This window comes from Sebastes fasciatus, chromosome 2 (genome assembly GCF_043250625.1).
Source record: "Sebastes fasciatus isolate fSebFas1 chromosome 2, fSebFas1.pri, whole genome shotgun sequence".
In the NCBI taxonomy this organism is placed as follows: Eukaryota; Metazoa; Chordata; class Actinopteri; order Perciformes; family Sebastidae; genus Sebastes; species Sebastes fasciatus.
The window spans coordinates 33,599,783-33,618,106 of record NC_133796.1 but is presented as its reverse complement, the minus strand read 5'-3'; the positions used below and the strand labels follow the sequence as shown (position 1 = coordinate 33,618,106).

The following is an 18,324-nucleotide window of genomic DNA, read 5'->3' as shown; positions in this document are numbered from 1 at the left end:
TGGTGGAAGGAGTATTCAAATCCTTCCTTAAGTAAAAGTACAGTACGAATACAACACTGTAAAAATACTCTGTAACAAGTACATCAACAAGGATGGACATCCCTCCCCCCATATGCACTACACGTCACATTAACGTCTCCACATCTGTTGATGTGTGTTATAATTAACTCAGAACTTTTTGGACTGTTATGGACCTCACATTGCATATTCTTCCTATTCTTCCTTAATACTCTGAACCTTTGTACATCCTCTACAATATATTTTCCACATTCCTGCCTTGCTCTTACATTTTTTCAAAAGATATATTGTACATATTTTTCAATAATATATATATACAGTATACATATTTCTTTTTTTTTTCTATTCTATATTTATATTTCTAGTTCATGCACCATTCACCAAAACAAATTCCTTGTATGTGAAAAACTTCTTGGCAAAAAAACGGATTCAGAAGGACTCCATAAAGCGCTTTGAGTGGTCGGGAGACTAGAAAGGCGCTATATAAATGCAAGTCCATTAACCCTAACAAACTGTCAGACACACAGCCTAGACATATTATCACCTTCTATTATTTGTTATGTGCACAAAGGTTGGGTAAGCATTCAAGCCCAGTATTCATGTTAAATCATTAGAGAGAGCGAGAGAGAGAGAGAGAGAGAGAGAGAGAGAGAGAGAGAGAGAGAGAGAGAGAGAGAGAGTATCAGAGAGTATCAGGATGTTCTGTCATACTGGTCTAAATAATAGCCACTAATTAGAGACCCCTCTGGTAAAATAAACTCTTTCATGCATGAATCATGACCCTTGATTTGTCCTTGCAAAGAAAAACACGTTTACAGAATGAAATTGTGTGTGAGTGTAAAATCACCTACTTTTCACAATCACGACAGAGTGGGCAACAGACTGAAATGAACATTTTTGTGGAGTCACTACACCAGCGTTTCTCAGCCTTTTCTGGCCCGTGACCATGTTTTTTAGGTCACAAATTTCCCATGAACTCTGAACTTAGTGAGTTCTCTCATTGTCATGTGAATTTGATATTTAGCATACTTTTGTGTCATATTTTTAATAGCACTGACAGATCACCAAATGACTCAAATGATTATGTATTAGAGTAGTAAGTAGACATCATATGTAGTCCTAAACCAGTGTTTGAGAGTCTCTGCACTATTAAAATGGAAAATATTAGAGTTTATGAAATTATCCTGAAGGGATAACTGATGAGGGGCTGCATGAGAAAAACCAGAGTCATTATACAATGTCAAAAAGACTTGAGGGAGGCAGAACAAATGATCTCCAAGGCATTTCAGGAATTGGCACAACTGTCAAATAAAGTTTATGAGAAACTCATGACCCTTTCATTAATTAATGCTCCGAAAGTGTCTTACTGCATCTCCATTAGTGACTCTTTTTCTGCCTCTTTGACAATACTATAAAAAATCCAGATGCATTGCAGAGTGGAAAAAAAGAGAACAATATCAACCAACATTTTAACATTTTTCAGCAGTTAGATACACAGGGAAGAATAGCACAAATAAACATCATATAATCTTTAAGTAATAATACAAGTAATAAGAATAAACAGACATAAATATAAAGTAATATCTAAAGGTTCAGTGTGTAGGATTTGGTGGCATCTAGTGGTCTGGTTGCAGATTGCAACCAACTGAGTGCCCCTCCGCTCACTCCTCCCTTTACAAGACTGCGGTAACGTGAGTCGCAGAGTGCAAAACCGTGGTAACGCCGTTCGCCTCACTCAGAGGTCATCCCTACCATAATAACACTACTTTAGGAGCAACGGAAGTCAGACGGCAGCTGGCGGTACAACGGTGTTGCACTCTGCGGCTGTTTCACAAGGCAAAGTCGGAGAACTACGGTGGCCTTCGGGTAACATGAAAACGTGAAAGGCTCTCTATAGAGCCAGTGTTTGGTTTGTCCGTTCTGGGCTACTGTAGAAACATGGCGGACTCCGTGAAGAGGACCCGCTCCCTTTGTAGATATGAAGGGATCATTCTAAGCTAACGAAAACACAATGATTCTTAATATAAGGTGATTAAACACTAATGAAAACATAGTTATGAATATTATATTCCATTTCTGCTAATAGATCCCCCGAAATGTCACACACTGGTCCTTTAAGAATTCCTAGTTTTATTGAAAATAAATTCCTCCATATCTGTCCAGAACTTACTTGATGATGAACAATCATAAAACAAGTGGAGAACTGATTCTGGCTCGGTGTTACAGAGTGTACATTTATCATCATTATCTGTATCTGCAATGTTGTACATAGAAAGACGGACTGATCCTTGAGCAGCTTGATGAGCCACACTGACAGGATACACAACGACTGACTCATTCACGGTGACAGAAATGACATAATTTCTACTAAACAGAACAGATGGAAATGTTACAGTTACAGCCAAACAGCATCAAATAGCTAACATAAACACAACAAAAGCATATATAAACTATATTACAGAATGCATTTTGAAAGGGATTGCATTTCTGAGTCTCTGTTGGATGAGTGAAGTGTTGTTAAAAGCAGATGTTTTGTCACTGAGAGCAGGACACAACCCAGAGATAAAGACAATCAAACAAAGTGTCACCTGGAAGAAGGTGAAGACAGAACTGAAGCAGCCTGAGAACATCTGCAGTTCATGCAGTCTGCTTTAGTGCAGATAGATTCTGCTCCATAATTCACTCTTTTCTCCCAGCTGCTGTTGATTCAGTCAATGTACAAATACTTTGAGTTTGTAAACAGATAAATAATATAATGTGGTAGTCTGAAATCTATGTAGGACACTTTATAGTAAACACTGAGTCAGGGGTACCAGACAGCAGAAATATGGAATATATCATGTAACCTTAACCCCTGACTATTTTTAACATAGGAATTGCTTTTTAAAAATAATGTTTCTAGGAAAACCTGTCTGCCATGATGACAAGTGACATGACCTGCCACAGCCAACATTTACCCTGTATTTTGCAGGACAGATGCTAATTTAATTCCCTGCTTATAATGTAGTATTTTAAGATTGTTATACAATCTAAAAATAGATTTCAAGGGCTTTGAAATTGTTGTTAATTATCTGCCATTTAGCTACTTTAAATACCAGTGCTTTCCTATCTCAAAAATAAAATGACAGGACAAAGTTGTCATATTTACTGTCATAAAGGAATAAAGGAACAAACAGAAAGTATTAATTAATCTGCTGGCATGACTGGGAGGCTGTTTCTTGCTTTTTCCTTTGGTCACATTCCTTCTCTTTCTTTTTTTTCTGTTTCAGGTTTGTTGTAGCAATAACAAGCAGCAATTCAATAGGAAGGCATAATGGCAAGGAACATTCGCACTGTGCCACGCATGAGCAGTTCTCTTTATGTGTCCATAACTGGTGGGAATGATTGGTGTTGATTAGAACGCTGCTTTTACATTATAGTCTCAGTCCATGGAAGTTTTTTTTTATCTCATTGTGAATTCAGTGTGCCGAGAGGAGGTCTGATTAGTGCATTCACCAACTGTGTTTTCTCCAGCATATCATCATGGTGATCTATCCTCCAAGTGCCAGGAGGTGACCTTTACAACGCCTGCAGTGTTTCCTCATGATTGAAGCAACAGGAGAGCCCGGAAGCACTGAGGTGACACTACACTACAATACCAAATGTCAAGGCTTGGTGGAAAATTGAAGTATAAGACTACAGACGCAGCTTCTGGTCAGTTCATAGAATCCTATTGAGGTCTTCTGAGAGGTACACAACATTTCTCTGGCGCTTCTCCTGCTTTTTAATCCTGCCGAGACTGAGACTTCCCTACAATATACGCTGTCCAGCGACCAGTGGTGGTTAGAAGAAGTACTAAGATCATTTACTTAAAGGAACAGTGTGTAGGATCTGGCGATTTCTAGAGCCAGGCTGCAGATTACAACTTATCACGTGTGCCAAGCGTGTAGGAAAACTACGGTGACCAATGCGAATGACCCTCTCTAGAGCCAGTTGTTGTTAGAGTAGAGTGCGCAGAGTGTGTGTGTACACGGGAAGTGAGTGGCGAAGCAAGAGAGAGAAAGAGCGGTCGCGAAGGAAGTGAGTAACGTTAGCGACTCCGGCAGGAAAAGTTAACAGAGTTTGGTTTGTCCATTCTGGGCTACTGTAGAAACATGGCGGTGCAACATGGCGGACTCCGTGAAGAGGACCCGATCCCTATGTAGATATGAATGGCTCATTCTAAGGTAACAAAAACACAACGATTCAAACTAACTGTTATGCAAATGTGTTACTTGGTGACATCACCACATTACGGAAAAAAAGGCAGGACTTCAGCCAAGGCGTTTCAGGCAGTTCAGGAGCAGAGTTTGTGTGGGGCAGAGTAAGTCCCTTTGGGGTGGACTTTGGGCTTTGTAACTTTGCAGACCTTTTACATGCACAAAAAACCTATATAACACACTAAAGGAAAGAGAAAAAGCACAAAAGCATCATAGGTCCTCTTTAAAAATATAAATTACATCAGTGCAAACTCATAGTTATAACTATCAGTACCTAAACGCAACATGATGCAAATGATTGTTCCTTTTAAAGCTTCTGTAAATAAACTTTAAGTTGATCACCTTCCAATCAATTCAATCCAACGCTTTACATTCAGTTCAATTCAGTGCAATCTACAGCTGCAGCCAGTGCCCATCCTGTGAAATGAACAAAGAGCTTTCTGATATGAATGTGTTCACACGACACCCAGCTGTGTGTGCACGTGCATGCGCTGCAGCTCGCCAACACGTGGCTCATACAGTGCACCTCATCCATTTTTCTCTTATGAATGATACTGGAGAGCTCTCAGTGTTGAGCATAAAAGTCCATTATGAGGTCTATTCAATCAGCGCGTTTTGTATGTTAATGATGGTTAAGTAGGCGTCATAGTGGAGAGAAAAGTGGGACTGACTACTCACGGCTCAGATGGAGTTCGCAACTTTTTATTTCTAAGTAATTAGTGTCATAAGTAAATTGAAATTGGATGAATAAATCAGTTGAGAGACTGAACTTTGTATTAAAAAAAATGTCACCAAAAGAGAGGGTGGGGGGGGCTGCTTATGTATAGGACCCAGAAATTAGTGCTGCACCCCTGAGAGCCCATTAGTTTCAATGTGCAGGTTAGTGGGACACTTTTGCTCTGTGTTATAACCTTCACATTTCAGATCATTCATAACTGCTTATCACCTTCTGATCAAATAAGAAACCCATGTGGCAACTTGAGTATATTTTTATTATCACACATCGTGGATTGAGAATCATATTTCACACATTTTGTTGTCTTTTGTGCCCAAACTATTGATTTTGTCAGGTTGGAGTCAATAACTTAAAAAAACATAACCTGTAACTTTCTCTCCTTTGCTTCCAGGAGGTGATATTCGCATCAATGATTGTCTTATAAACACAACTATCGTACACTGGTTACATTATCTGCAAAGACATTCACATTATGGATGTAAGAAGCGTTTTGCCTGTTCAGTTATAACGCCAGCACACTATAATGCGTTTTTATCATGCGTCATTACGCACGCAGTCACTTAGACTGTAGACCAAAGACACGTCACACTTAATGGTTATCTAACAAGCAATGCCACAGTGGACATAATGTAACACTTCTACACACAAAATGTGCAATTCCTATCTATGCGTAAAGCTCCAAGCGTTCCACAGCGGTTCCTTTAGAGACATTAGCCACACTGTAAACAATTACTGTTAATTTACAGCAGGATTTCAACAGTATTAACCTGTTATTGCTAAAAACAGTGCTTTACTGTTAATACAAAAGAAAACCTGTTAAATTACGCTCATAGGCCGTTTTTTAACTGAACTATAATGCATTCTTAAAAAACATCACTTTACTGCTGATCAACTGTCTAAAGTATCATCAGTAACAGTTTCATGCAGTATTTTTTTAATTCTGGGACCTGATCTGCACATGTGAGGCTTGTACATTGTACATGATTGTAAAATCAGTGAATTAGCTTTATTGTTCTTCACTCACATGTTGTTCTGGTTTGCATTCTGTTCTTGTAGCCAGCTAGAGACAGACATTTTGGGAAAAGTGTCAACAAGTCTATTATAGCCTTTTTCCTAACAAGTGCCGTTAATTGTATTTAGTGTGACTATTCCTATGTCTGTAACCTGCTAAGTCTATTCATCTAGGAAAAAAATAATGTTTATTAAAATGTATGTAAAAAATACAACCTAAATAGTGCATTAAAACAAATCAGTAAGATAATGTAAAAGAAAGGTGGAAAAACAGCTATATAATGTATTTTTAAACAGTAAATTAACTGCAAAATACTGTGAAATTAATAAAAAAATAAATAATAATATGGTTAATTTTACAGTAACATAAAGGCAACCCTGCTGCCAGTTCTTTACTGTTATTTTACTGGGAAATTCTTAACAGTGCAGAGACACTTCACACTTAATGGTTATTTAACAAGCAATGCCACAGTGGACATAATGTAACACTTTTACACACTAAATTGGCAATTCCTATCTATGCGTAAAGCTCCAAGCGTTCCACAGCGGTTTCTTTAGAGATGTTAGCCACATTACGCACGCCTTTAAAGACAAGAAGCGCTGATGAAAAGGAACATTTTCAACAAAGCAGAATGGAATAAATAGTGTTGACATGATGGTGCATGTTTTCATTGTGCTCTGACACTCTGACAGGTCTCCTCTCTCACCTCCGTGCCTTTTTCTCTCCGTGCGCACTTCTCGGTGCGTCTCCTTTGTCAACATGTTAAATCATTCATAAAAACCTCATCCTCTGTGTATGAGACTGTTCAGTTTGTCCCTGAACTCCTTCCTCATGAGGCAGTAGATGACCGGGTTGAGGCAGCTGTTGGTGTGAGCCAGACACACGGTCAGAGGAAACACATATGTTTGGACTATGTAATAGGCTCTGTCCCAGTTGGCCACGTTCAGTTTGACCAGGACACTCCACAAGGTGATGGCTTGGTTGGGCATCCAGCACAGGAAGAAGGACAACACCACGATGGTGATGGATTTAGTCACTTGTGATCTGCGTTTTGGGTTGCTTGTCTTCATAGTCCGACTGCGGATGAAGCGCAGCAGCATCAGGTAGCTGATGGACACGATGAACATGGGGAAGACAAAACCTACCAGTATTTTGTGTATGTGGTAAACTGCTAACCAGTACTGTCCACCGGGGAACCTGAGCAGACAGAGCTTTTCTCCGGTCACGTTGCTGACGGTGGAGTAGATGGAGGTCGGAGCTGTCGCCAGAGTCGCCAGAGTCCAGATCAGTGCGCAGGTCCATCTGGAGGAGCAGGACTTCCTCCGCGCGGTTCTGTGCTGCTTCAGAGCCGAGGCGACTGACCAGTAGCGGGTAACGCTCATGGCGGTGAGGAAGAACACGCTGGCGTACATGTTCATCACGGTGACCGACAGGATGATCTTACACATGGCGTCTCCAAACGGCCAGCTGAAGTCCAGCGCGGTGTCCACGGCCCAGAAGGGCAGCGTGAGCACGAACTGGAAGTCCGTCACAGCCAGGTTGAGGACGAAGAAGTTCACCGTGGACTTCTTCCTCTCTTGTTTGACCCTGATGAAGAAGAGGACCAGCAGGTTGCCCATCAGACCCGCAGCGCACACGACGGAGTAGACGAGGCAGATGAAGAACCGCAGGATGGGACTCCCGTCGGCTGTCACGTCGATGTCCTCCAGGTTGCTGAAGCAGTCCTCCTCCAGCAGAGAGCTGTTCACACACACAACACTCTCATTGTCTTCATTCATAATGTCAGCAGCTCTCAGGATCATCTAGTCAGTGAGGAGGCGATATTTAAGATAACATTCATGTCCAAAGAGCTGGATCTTGGAGTGGCACATTACATGATGCCATCAACTCCTCATCCTGTATCCACCACACCCACCCTCCTCTCCTGTCACGTCCTGTCCTCTCCCCTCCTATCCTCTCCTCTCCTCCTCTCCTCTCCTCTCCTCTCCTCTCCTCTCCTCTCCTCTTCTCTCCTCTCCTCTCCTCTCCTCTCCTCTCCACTCCTCTCCTCTCCTCTCTCCCCCTCTCTTCTCCTCTCCTCTCCTCTCCTCTCCTCTCCTCTCCTCTCCTCTCCTCTCCTCTCCTCTCCTCTCCTCTCCTCTCCTCTCCACTCCTCTCCTCTCCTCCCCTGTCCTCTCCTCTCCTCCTCTCCTCTCCTCTCCTCTCCTCTCCTCTCCTCTCCTCTCCTATCCCCTCCCATCCTCTCCTCTCCTCTCCTCTCCAAGACGCACAATCATCCAACACCAGTGTGCTCTCAGATCTGACAACAAGACAGGAACAGCGGGACTGAGGTGTTTGTTGTTGAACATTAGGTTTGATGCGTCCATCAGTCTCGTGCGTAAAGCAGTCTCCTCGGAGCGCGAGGCTTCCCCATCAATTTTATTAAAATAAATAAAACATCTAATTAATGATATCTGATGTTCATGTTAAAAATAGCTCGTGTCACAGCCAGGAAGGCACTGGCTGGAGCTGACAAAGCGTGCGTAATTTGGTTTTGTAGCATCACAGAGAGGGACATGTGAATGAAAACGACTCTCTGCTGACACCCAGTGTTCACTTCTAAGTATAACAGGGTGTTAGAAATGGCATGACACAGTTGGAGATGAACCCCATCGCAGGGCCGGCTCCAGCCCTTTCGGTGCCTGAGGCCAAATTAGGATTTGGAGCCCAGCCCTATCCCCCCGGCGCCGCTCCAGGGTTAGGATTAAGGAAGTAATTAGGTAAAATGTATTTATATAGCGCTTTTCACAGCACAAAGTGCTTTACAAGATCATTATGCAAATCACACAATAAATAACTCAAATAAAAATGTGGTGACCACACGAGCCAAATGGTTAATAAATTAATAAATAAAACACATTACATATAGAATACAATAAATACATAAAGTGCAAGCCTGGTACATACAGGTTACGCCTCTCTAAACAGGTGAGTCTTTAACTGACCTTTAAAAGAATCCACTGAGTCAGCGGACCGTAAAGGTGCGGGTAGAACATTCCAGAGTTTAGGTGCTACGGCCTCGAAAGCACGATCACCACGGGTCTTCAGGAGAGTGCGTGGGACAGACAAGTTTGACCTAAGAAAGCGAGCTGATGAGTAAAGGCAAAGTAGTTCAGCCACATATGCAGGAGTCTGACCGTGCAGTGCTCTGTAGGTGAGAGTAAGAATTTTAAAGTGGATCCTAAAGGCTACTGGGAGCCAACGCAGAGATCTGAGTATCGGGGTGATGTGAGACTGTTTATTTGACCTGGTGAGTCGTCTAGCAGCAGCATTCTGAATTGACTGCAGACAATCAAGATCAGACACACTGAGTGAGGAGAAGAGTGCGTCACAGTCGTCAATGCGAGAGGATTGATCAACTATTACCCTCAAGTTACGCAGGTTGGAGTGGGCAGCAGAGGAAAGTGGCTCAATACTTTGGGGGCAACCTTTTCTGGAGCAACAACCACAACCGCAACACTCATCAGACATCACAATGGTTTTAAGACCAAAGTTTTTATTTTCATAAATAACTGTATTTATTATAGTATAAATATACAACTGGTCCCTGATATTAATTGGCTTAAAAGTGTTTAGTTAGTTTCGCTACAATTTACACTTCTATTAACAAATAAGTGCGGCCGGGCAGATGAAAAAGTGTGAGAAAGTTACAGGGGTGAAAAGTGTCTTTCTTTCTTTTTGTTACGTCAATGCAGAAAAAATGAGGAAGGGCACCTACCGGCATTTTTTTTTAAAATTATTATTTTCTATTTTTAAATTTCTTTTAGTGGACGACCTGCGCCCCCCCAGAAGGTGTTGCCCTAGGCAACCGCCTATATGGCCTATGCCTTAAACCTGCAGTAAGCAGAATGTTTTTGGAATCATTGGGCAAAAATTCCATAATAACCTTTCAGCATATTGTAATTCAAGTGTTCTGAGAGAAAACTAGACTTCTGCACCTCCTCATGGCTCTGTATTCAGGCTTTAGAAAATCTACTAGTAACAGAATATTATTCATATTTGATCAGTGCTGCCTTCGATCTGTGAAATCTTGCAGATGCCATTAGGAGCACCGGAGGACACAGAGGCACATGATTGTTTTTCAGATTACCTTTCTCATGCACTACTGTCAGGATATAGGGGCCGTTTTATAAAAATAACTTTTTTTAATCATATTTGCTCCAATTCTACCCACTGCTGCCGACCCTGCTGCTCCATCGTTTAAAATAAGAGAAAACACACAAAGAAATAACAGAATGCATTTTATTACATCTAAACTTTTCTACATAAACAGGTAACATTCAATAAGTAAACAATTTCTTCCAATGCAGGTAATAAATATTTTTTTTTCACTTGGTATATTTGTACAAACTGACAAGGGTCTACTGTACACTGTCTTCTCCTCGCCCTCCTCGAAAAGCCTTTTTATGATTTTTCTCGGGTTGGAGCCGTGAAACAGAACCTGTGAATGTTTTAAGGCAGTGAGTGCAGACGTCGACTTGAGTCAGATTATTTCTGCTGTGTAAGACTCTTTATTGGCCACAGTCCTCTTTTTTAATAATAGTACAGCTTTCATTTTCTAAAAAATATATAAATTAATTTATTCTCTCGCTCTGAACTGACACACAAAAAGCATACAAACGGACATCAAACACCCACGTTTGGATCTGAACGTTTCCATACAGACATAATATACACAATGTTGACTTTTCCCTTTAATCTAAGGTGAGACATCATGACAAAGCTGCTCGTCACGGCTGCCTGTGGAGATTCTGATAACACCTTTAATAAGAGTAACTACTGATAATAGTGGCCTTATTCCCAGTGTCCTCACACCAGCAAACTAACAAGCTGCTGCTGCAAAATGCTCTATATATACTGCGCACATGTTCACACCTGTGTGAGAATCCAGTCTGAGAGGGATTGAGATGGCTACAGCCCTGTGCTTATCCATCCCTGCATGCAATCTGACATATTATCAACAAAAACAACTCCCCCAGCTCAGTAATGACACGGCTTCTCCCTCAGAAAACTAACAACTGTGCACCACAGGATGGAGCTGTGGACACTTGACATTATGAAACAACTCGGTAATCCCACACAGACCACAGTGTGAGTGGAGCACTTCAACAGAAACACATTCAACACGGTCTGATCTCTCACTTCATCTGCTGCGCCGTCTCACGACAAGAAGAAGTTTCAATAAATTAAATTGTGATCGAGGAAAGCTGTGACCACCTTGTCAAGCATCCAAATACTGGTGATTCATATTCAACATGATGGAAACTAAAGGATCAACGTCTTCATCAGTGTAGAAAGTCAGAGTAACACGTTATGATAAAGCTAAAGATAAACACACAGGCGTAACTAATGCGTGAGTCATGATGATTTGATGCGTGAATGAACGCAGGATGAGTCATGAACTCCTTTCTGCTCAATATGATCAAGTCACTGCAAGTTTATGTGATGAGTTAATGAACTTTAACTTTAGTTAATGAGCTCAAAGTAGTTAATAGGGCTGGGCGATAATTCAATATGATGATTTATCGGCTTTAATCAGAATCGTATCGCGATGAAATCACATATCGTGATATCAGGATACACAATTACATCGTCTAAATTGATAATAAGCACATGCTAACTCAAATTTGTCAGAAAATGCACTTAAGTTGTTAATTAAATGAGAAAAAACTGTGTACTTCTCATTTGTCAAGTATTTAATTCACACAGGAGTATGTGATTACTTTATATAGACTATTTATATATTGAATTAGCAGAAAAGATGCTATATCGTGATATATATTGTAATCGAGATATGAAATGACCTATATCGTGATACAAGGTTTTGGCCATATCGCCCAGCCGTAGTAAAAACATAAATTCATATTCCACCAAATTGCGTGCATCTCCAAAACGTCTGCTTTTAGAAAAACATGTTTCCCGCTCTGTGAACATGCATTTTTCATGAGTTAAATGGATTTTTAAGAGGTTTATTTAGCATAATAAAGAGGAAATTTCTCTCAAACCAGAAAGGTATCAGGGAAATTAAAAATCTCCAAATTTGGATACATGGTTTTCTTTGGACGGGGATAATAGAAAAGGACATTTCAGACCTGTGTATTTGATCAGCCTCTCTGAAAGCAGATCAGTAGCTGTTCTAATAGAAATATGAGGTCAATTTGATCAAACTCAAAAATCTGCATGTTGCCGCATGACCCCGTGGTCTTTGTTTATGTAAAAGCTTAAGTGAATCTTTTTAAATTTTGTTCATGTATTTTTGTTGTTGTTGAAAGAACATGCAGATGTTTATCAGGTATAATGTTGACCATGTTCACCATCTTAGTTCAGCATGTTAACATGTGCTAATCAGCACTAAACACTAAGTACAGCTGAGGCTGATGGGAATGTGATTAGTTTTGCAGTCGGGCTGCATGGTTTTGAAAAAAATATCTAATTGCAATTATTTTGACTGATATTGCGATATGATTTGTGATATTAGAGGGAATGATAATTTTAAATAATTATTCTCATTTTCATTGAAAACATATTGAAATGATTATAGTGGGATTTTTGCAGGGATCTGTACCAAACAAATGGGTTTTCTTAAGTATGTAGAATATGATTTGTAGGCCAGGACATCTCTGCAGCACAACGATATTTAATTAAAAATGGTATTTTGACACACATTTCACCTTAAAATATATTGCACCACGTGCGATTTGAAAATTACAGGAGGCCATATTGTGATTTCGATAAAATTGGGATTAATTGTATATATTAGAATATTTATATAATAATTAATACTGCCTTTTTTCTATGTAACTGGATTCCAGCTCATTTGCTGGCATATAAATTCATGTTTGAATTAACTGTGAGTTAATCATTAATTGATAATCCATTAACTATTCACATAAACTCAGTGACTTGGTGAGCAACAGGAATTAATAATGAAATAATCATGAGTCATGCACGCATTAATTAAGCATGTGCTTTGTGTCCTTATCATAAAGTGTTACTCGTGTCAACTCCCAAGAAAATACGCAGAGGCATTTCCATGATGAACAACCAAACGGTACCTTTTTGAGTAATTGCTCTGCTGTCAAAGAATAATAATAATAATAAAATGCATATTAAATAAAATCGTATCACAACAGCTCCCGACTGACTCACACGCTCACCCGTGGAAATCAAACAATTTGTAAAAAATATAATATATAGAAATAAGAATACAAAATAAATAAAATACTGCACAACACAGGAAATACACAAGAGACTTGTTCCGGTTCAGTGTGAGAGCCGGGGGGGTTGGTTTCCACGAGAAGAATAAAGTTAAAGATGTCGAGAGAGAGAGAGAGCGAGAGAGAGAGAGAGAGAGAGAGAGAGAGAGAGAGAGAGAGAGAGAGGGAGAGAGAGAGCGAGAGAGAGAGAGCAAGAGAGTGAGAGAGAAAGACAGAGAGAGAGAGAGAGAGAGAGAGAGAGAGAGAGAGAGAGAGAGAGAGAGAGAGAGAGAGAGAGAGAGAGAGAGAGAGAGAGAGAGAGAGAGGGCAGGAGGGGTTAGTTGCTGAAGGACGGGACAGGATGTCAGGTGATGGGGGTTGCTGTCAGAAGTGATTATCTCATGGTGGTGGGGATAATTAGGCTTTGAAGTGAGCTGCCTGTCTCGGACGTCTGGAAATGGAACACCGAGGAGAGGCTGAGAAGAGGGGAACGTTTCAAGGACACGCAGGCTGGAGGAGGGGAGGGCCGACTGGGCAGGAGGGGAACCAGGTCTACTGGTGCACCCGATTCCACTGTTATCAGGCCATTAAATGGTCGTTATCAGTCCATAGATGTGGGTCAGTAGGGGCCTACTACGTTGTAAAAGTGAAAGTGAAACTTATGGTGCCTTCAAATGCCTCCTCTTGTGGTATTCACAACCTCGTTATTGGAAAGTTTCTGAAAGCTCAGAGTTTACGAGTTGTGACGTGTTTGTTGACAGAAATGGCGGAGGCCAAGGAAGTTCATTTTTCGGTACATAATAAGTTATTATATTGTAATTCTTCATAATTCAATAATATCTCCGAGGAAAATGTTGATATTCTCAACGGCCTCATCTTTTTCCTCTGTCATTATTGCCTTTGCATTTTCTGCATTATGTTACCCGCTTGCTAGCTTGCTAAACTGTTAGCCTCTGTGGCTTCTAGACGCCGACAGTAACGTTAATATTGTCGTTGCTTAGCAGCGGTGTTCTCACGACTTAACCACTTGAATGGCAAGCATATCGTGTACACGACTCCCCAAGTTGTAAACACAAGCTCACGAGTTTCATTTGAAGGCACCATTAAAAGCAACACGTTGATAAAATGAAAGAAATGTTATGTCTTGAAGACAAACAAAATGACTTCTTTAGGTTTAGGCAACAAAACCTCTTAGTTAAGTTCAGGGGAAAACATTGTGTTTTGGCGTAAAATAACTATGTTTCAAAAGTGAAAGTTAAACTTAAGGTTGTGAACACAAAGACAACTTCACGTTGTTGGTTTCACACGGGATGTGAACACAGGCCTCCTGGGTGAAAGTCCTGTGTTTTGTGTCCCATCTCCCCCGACCTCCACCCCTTATGGAGTTTCCTGCTGTCTATACTACAGCGCCTGACTACCACGTCTGCTCCTGTCATAAATACTGCGGTCGCTTAAGGTCACCGTCATGTTCTTTTATACCTTCTTTCGGTGATCTAGATGACAAAACCTACTAGTGGGTGTAGTAGGCCCCTATTGACCCACATCTATGGTGCTGATGGCGACTGATATCGCCTATTTAATGGCCTTATCCATGACACTGGTAATGTGACCTCAACAACCGCTCAATAACTGAAATGGAAGCAAAAACCAAAAAGTGTGTCCACTCTTAAAATTGTACAATACATTCATGAGCAAACTCTGCGTTTTCAGCTGAATCAAGGTGCTCCACCTCGCTTTGACACTTCCACATCGTACACCGATGACCTCGTAGGGTTTTTACATTACAGACAGGTCATGTATTTTTAAACCGGCCGGCTTTGTGCCCAGTCTAAAGTTGGCATGCTGAGATCTCCCTCTTTCACTGTGGCACTCTTCACAAGCAGCTTCCCAAAGATAACTCTCTAGATAACGCCTACGTCGCCAAAGATAGCAGTCACAAGTCAAAAAGCTTCGACAGATGGGACAGAGGTTGCTGGGTGACCATTTAAGACATTCTTCTGAGTTTCAAACATCCCAAACACGCTGTGAAGCATGCACACAAACAGGCACTAGTTTAAACTTGGTCACATGCCACGGACGCCCGGCGCTGCTACAACAGCCTGACCTTCATCAAGATTCCTTTTTAACAGTCAAGCAAAAAAAAAAAAAACAATGAAACTGAAAGACAAAAAGACAAAAAGACACAGTTTACATGTCTGAAGAAGTCTGAAGAAGTGGACTGAAAACACTGTGGCACACAGATTCAACTGCACTCTGATTATTGTGATAATTTTCATAGGTACCGTATCTTATTTTTGGCATTGTGCAAAAAAGAAAAGAAAAAAGAAACTCTTCCCGCTCAAAACTCTAAATTGGCAAATATAAATAGTCTAAAAGTCTCCGTCTCTAAAAGCTGTAGAGTCTTTGTGAGGAGTTGGAAATCAAGGAGTGAAAATGAAAAACCAGAAATGGCTAATTTCCACCTACACCCCCCCACAGCATTAACCTGAAGGTCAACGGGAATGCATATATATTTATATATATATATAATTGTTTAAATATACATAACTTAAAAGCATAATAAAATTATTAGTACATGAATAAATTCAGTGTTCTTGTCATTGGACAGAGAAATAATACACCATGAATTTAAAAATAGGCTGGCGCAAAGAGAGAGAGAGAAAGTTTATATTGTAGAAATGCAAATAAAACAAAAAGTAAGCAGGAGAAAAGAGGAGAAAAAGATAACCACATGGTGACAGGCATATGTATAAGCGTTTGTGAGAGAAAAATGAACCTCAGTCCTCCACTTAGAAACAGCGATTGAAGCAGCTCACTAGACTGAAAATGTCCCGATTCAACATACAAAAGTAAAAGAGGAAAATATATTTTGTTCTCTGTACACGGTGCCGCTCCTTGTTTTTTTTGTAAAAAAGCGCCGTCCTCCTTTGTGTTTTTGCTCAGGTAGCGTCTTTGCTGTTTGTGCCGGGTTGGTACCAACGTGGGTTCACATGCTGGACAGGTTTCTGATCTGGAGTCAGTCTACAAACAGCTGACCCCTCTAAGTGATGACTGTTCTCAGGTCAGTCTGGTGAAGGGAACCCCGCTCATTATATTAGTGCTCTTCTTGAGGCAGTCTCGTTTTCATCACGACTCCATAAACGCTCTGATGACTCGGGGCCCAGTCTAGTTTCTGGATCAAAACTTTACCCTGCAGTCAAAAAGTTTGTGACTGGATCGCAGCTGGACCCAGAGTGTAGTCTTGACCCTTCTCGAGTCAGTCCAACGATATAACGTCAGGTATCCCGCCGTAAATAGCCGCCACCGCTGCCTCGGCGCTGCTCCGGCTGGCCACCACCCCGGGGTGCGTGTGTGAGGAGTGCGAGCCCGAGTGCGAGGACGAGTGCGTGGAGTGGGTGTCTCGGAGGCTGCTGGACGACACCAGGCTGCTGCTGCTGCCCGAGTTGCTCGCCCCGTTGGTCGGCGCGGTCAGCGAAGGGGCAGAGGAGGCTCCCGATTGGTCGAGGAACAGCTGGGAGGAAGAGGAGGACGAGGAGGTGCTGTAGGGCAGGAAGCGGTTGAGAAGCAGCTCGTGGTCGTCCGAGGCCGACGCGGCGGCCGCTGCTGCCATCACCATGTTGTAATGCTGAACCGCGGCGGACACACAAGAGAGGAGGAAGTGTTGAGTTCACATTTAGAGGCTGCTGAAGTTACCGGGGGCGTATTCACAAAACACCCTAACACTAACAGTAGCTCCTCACCAGCTGAGTGTGAAGAAACTCCTGAAATCAAGTGCATGTTTTCAGTCTAAGAGGAGTTCAGGAAGCATTTCAGCACTAAAAGTCTGGGAGTTTTGAAAAAATATAACATTCAACGAGCCGCTGCAGCGGGGCGAAATACAGACAGCGGGGGAAAACGGCCTGTAGAGTCGCCATATTTTCACACCTCACTGTGAATTAAGGATTTATTTCGACGAAACAGTGGAAAGGCTAACGGACTAATGATTTTGGTGAATTTTCTGTCCAATTTGAATGACGTGTGTTTTACGATGAGTTAACAAGGCAATTAAACCTGTGTAAGAGAGAAACTTGAATTCATTGCAACCAAATTTTTGCAACGAGAAGTGACACGAGAGGATGGAGCTTAGTACAACCGATGGCAGAATAAGACATTTTTAAGCGACCAAAAAGGTTATAATTTATTTTCATGAACTCCCAGACCGGACGACGCCGTGGTAGCGACCTATCAATCACTAGGTAGCCATGCCCTAAAGCATCCCCTGCTTTATGGTCTATTTGACTCTAAATGGGACCATAATTTAATAAATAAACATCATGCTGTATTGAAGAAGACTTGAAACTAGCGATTGAGACCATAAACTCATGTTTACAATGTTTACTGAGGTAATAAATCAAGTAAAGTAGGGTCATTTTCTCATAGACTTCTATATAATCAGAATTCTTTCAACCAGAGGAGTCGCCCCCTGCTGGCTATTAGAAAGAATGCAAGTTTAAGGCACTTCAGCATTGGCTTCACTTTTCAGAAGAGGAGGTTGCCGCCTGGTTTATCTACAACGCTGCCGACAGTCTTCAGGAAAAGGTAGATCCAATGAAAACTGTTCACAGTGAGGTCTGTGGAACAACATATGAAATTCAGTTCACCCTCACTGATGAGGTAGATATTGCGCCCCTCAAGGTATTTTTTTGTAATTTGGGAGAACCAACCCTTTAAATTGTTAATTTCAAATATCAGAAGTCAAACCGAGCAAAATGAAAGATGAGGATATCAGAAATCAAGAGACGTCTCTATTTATGTTCGACTGCCTCAGAGAATTGAACCCAGCAGTAACTGTGGGCTGACGACCATCATTTGTCAAATGTCTCGCTCTCACGCCTCCTTAAATAGCCCGTAGAGACAGGAACAGATAAACTGTGTACCAGCAGGCTGTGTGACATTTTATGTACAATTCCACCAAATAACGCGTTTTCAAATATGCTTTTTTTTATTCTCAAGTGTTTGACTCTGCATGAGGGATCTGTGCTTACTGCAGAGAGGAAGTTCGTCATCAAAGAACACTAAGTGCAGCTTTTGCTTTGTTTTTTTGGT

General features: G+C 41.3%; 2 protein-coding genes across 3 annotated transcripts in view; both read right to left on the bottom strand.

Annotated features, from left to right (window-relative positions):
• Positions 1 to 6,639: 6,639 nt before the first annotated feature.
• rxfp3.3a1 (relaxin family peptide receptor 3.3a1) lies at positions 6,640 to 8,018 on the bottom strand. Its single transcript, XM_074620981.1, has one exon. It carries the CDS (start codon positions 7,804 to 7,806, stop codon positions 6,787 to 6,789), a length of 1,020 nt encoding a protein of 339 aa, XP_074477082.1. The 5' UTR covers positions 7,807 to 8,018; the 3' UTR covers positions 6,640 to 6,786.
• A 1,000-nt stretch (positions 8,019 to 9,018) lies between these two features.
• LOC141759057 (E3 SUMO-protein ligase PIAS1-like) overlaps positions 9,019 to 18,324 on the bottom strand; it is a 69,953-nt gene continuing 60,647 nt past the window's right edge. Inside the window, exon 13 of one of the 2 annotated variants that reach the window (XM_074620968.1) lies at positions 9,019 to 9,119. In XM_074620968.1, coding sequence (XP_074477069.1) covers positions 9,075 to 9,119 — 45 coding nt within the window. In that variant the 3' untranslated portion in view covers positions 9,019 to 9,074. Of the gene's footprint in view, positions 9,120 to 16,343; positions 16,865 to 18,324 lie in introns of those variants that run through there. The other variant, XM_074620960.1, reaches the window with a different exon arrangement.

Bases quoted from the DNA above. Each gene is read 5' to 3' on its own strand.
- rxfp3.3a1 (XM_074620981.1), bottom strand. From the start codon at position 7,806: ATGATCCTGAGAGCTGCTGACATTATGAATGAAGACAATGAGAGTGTT.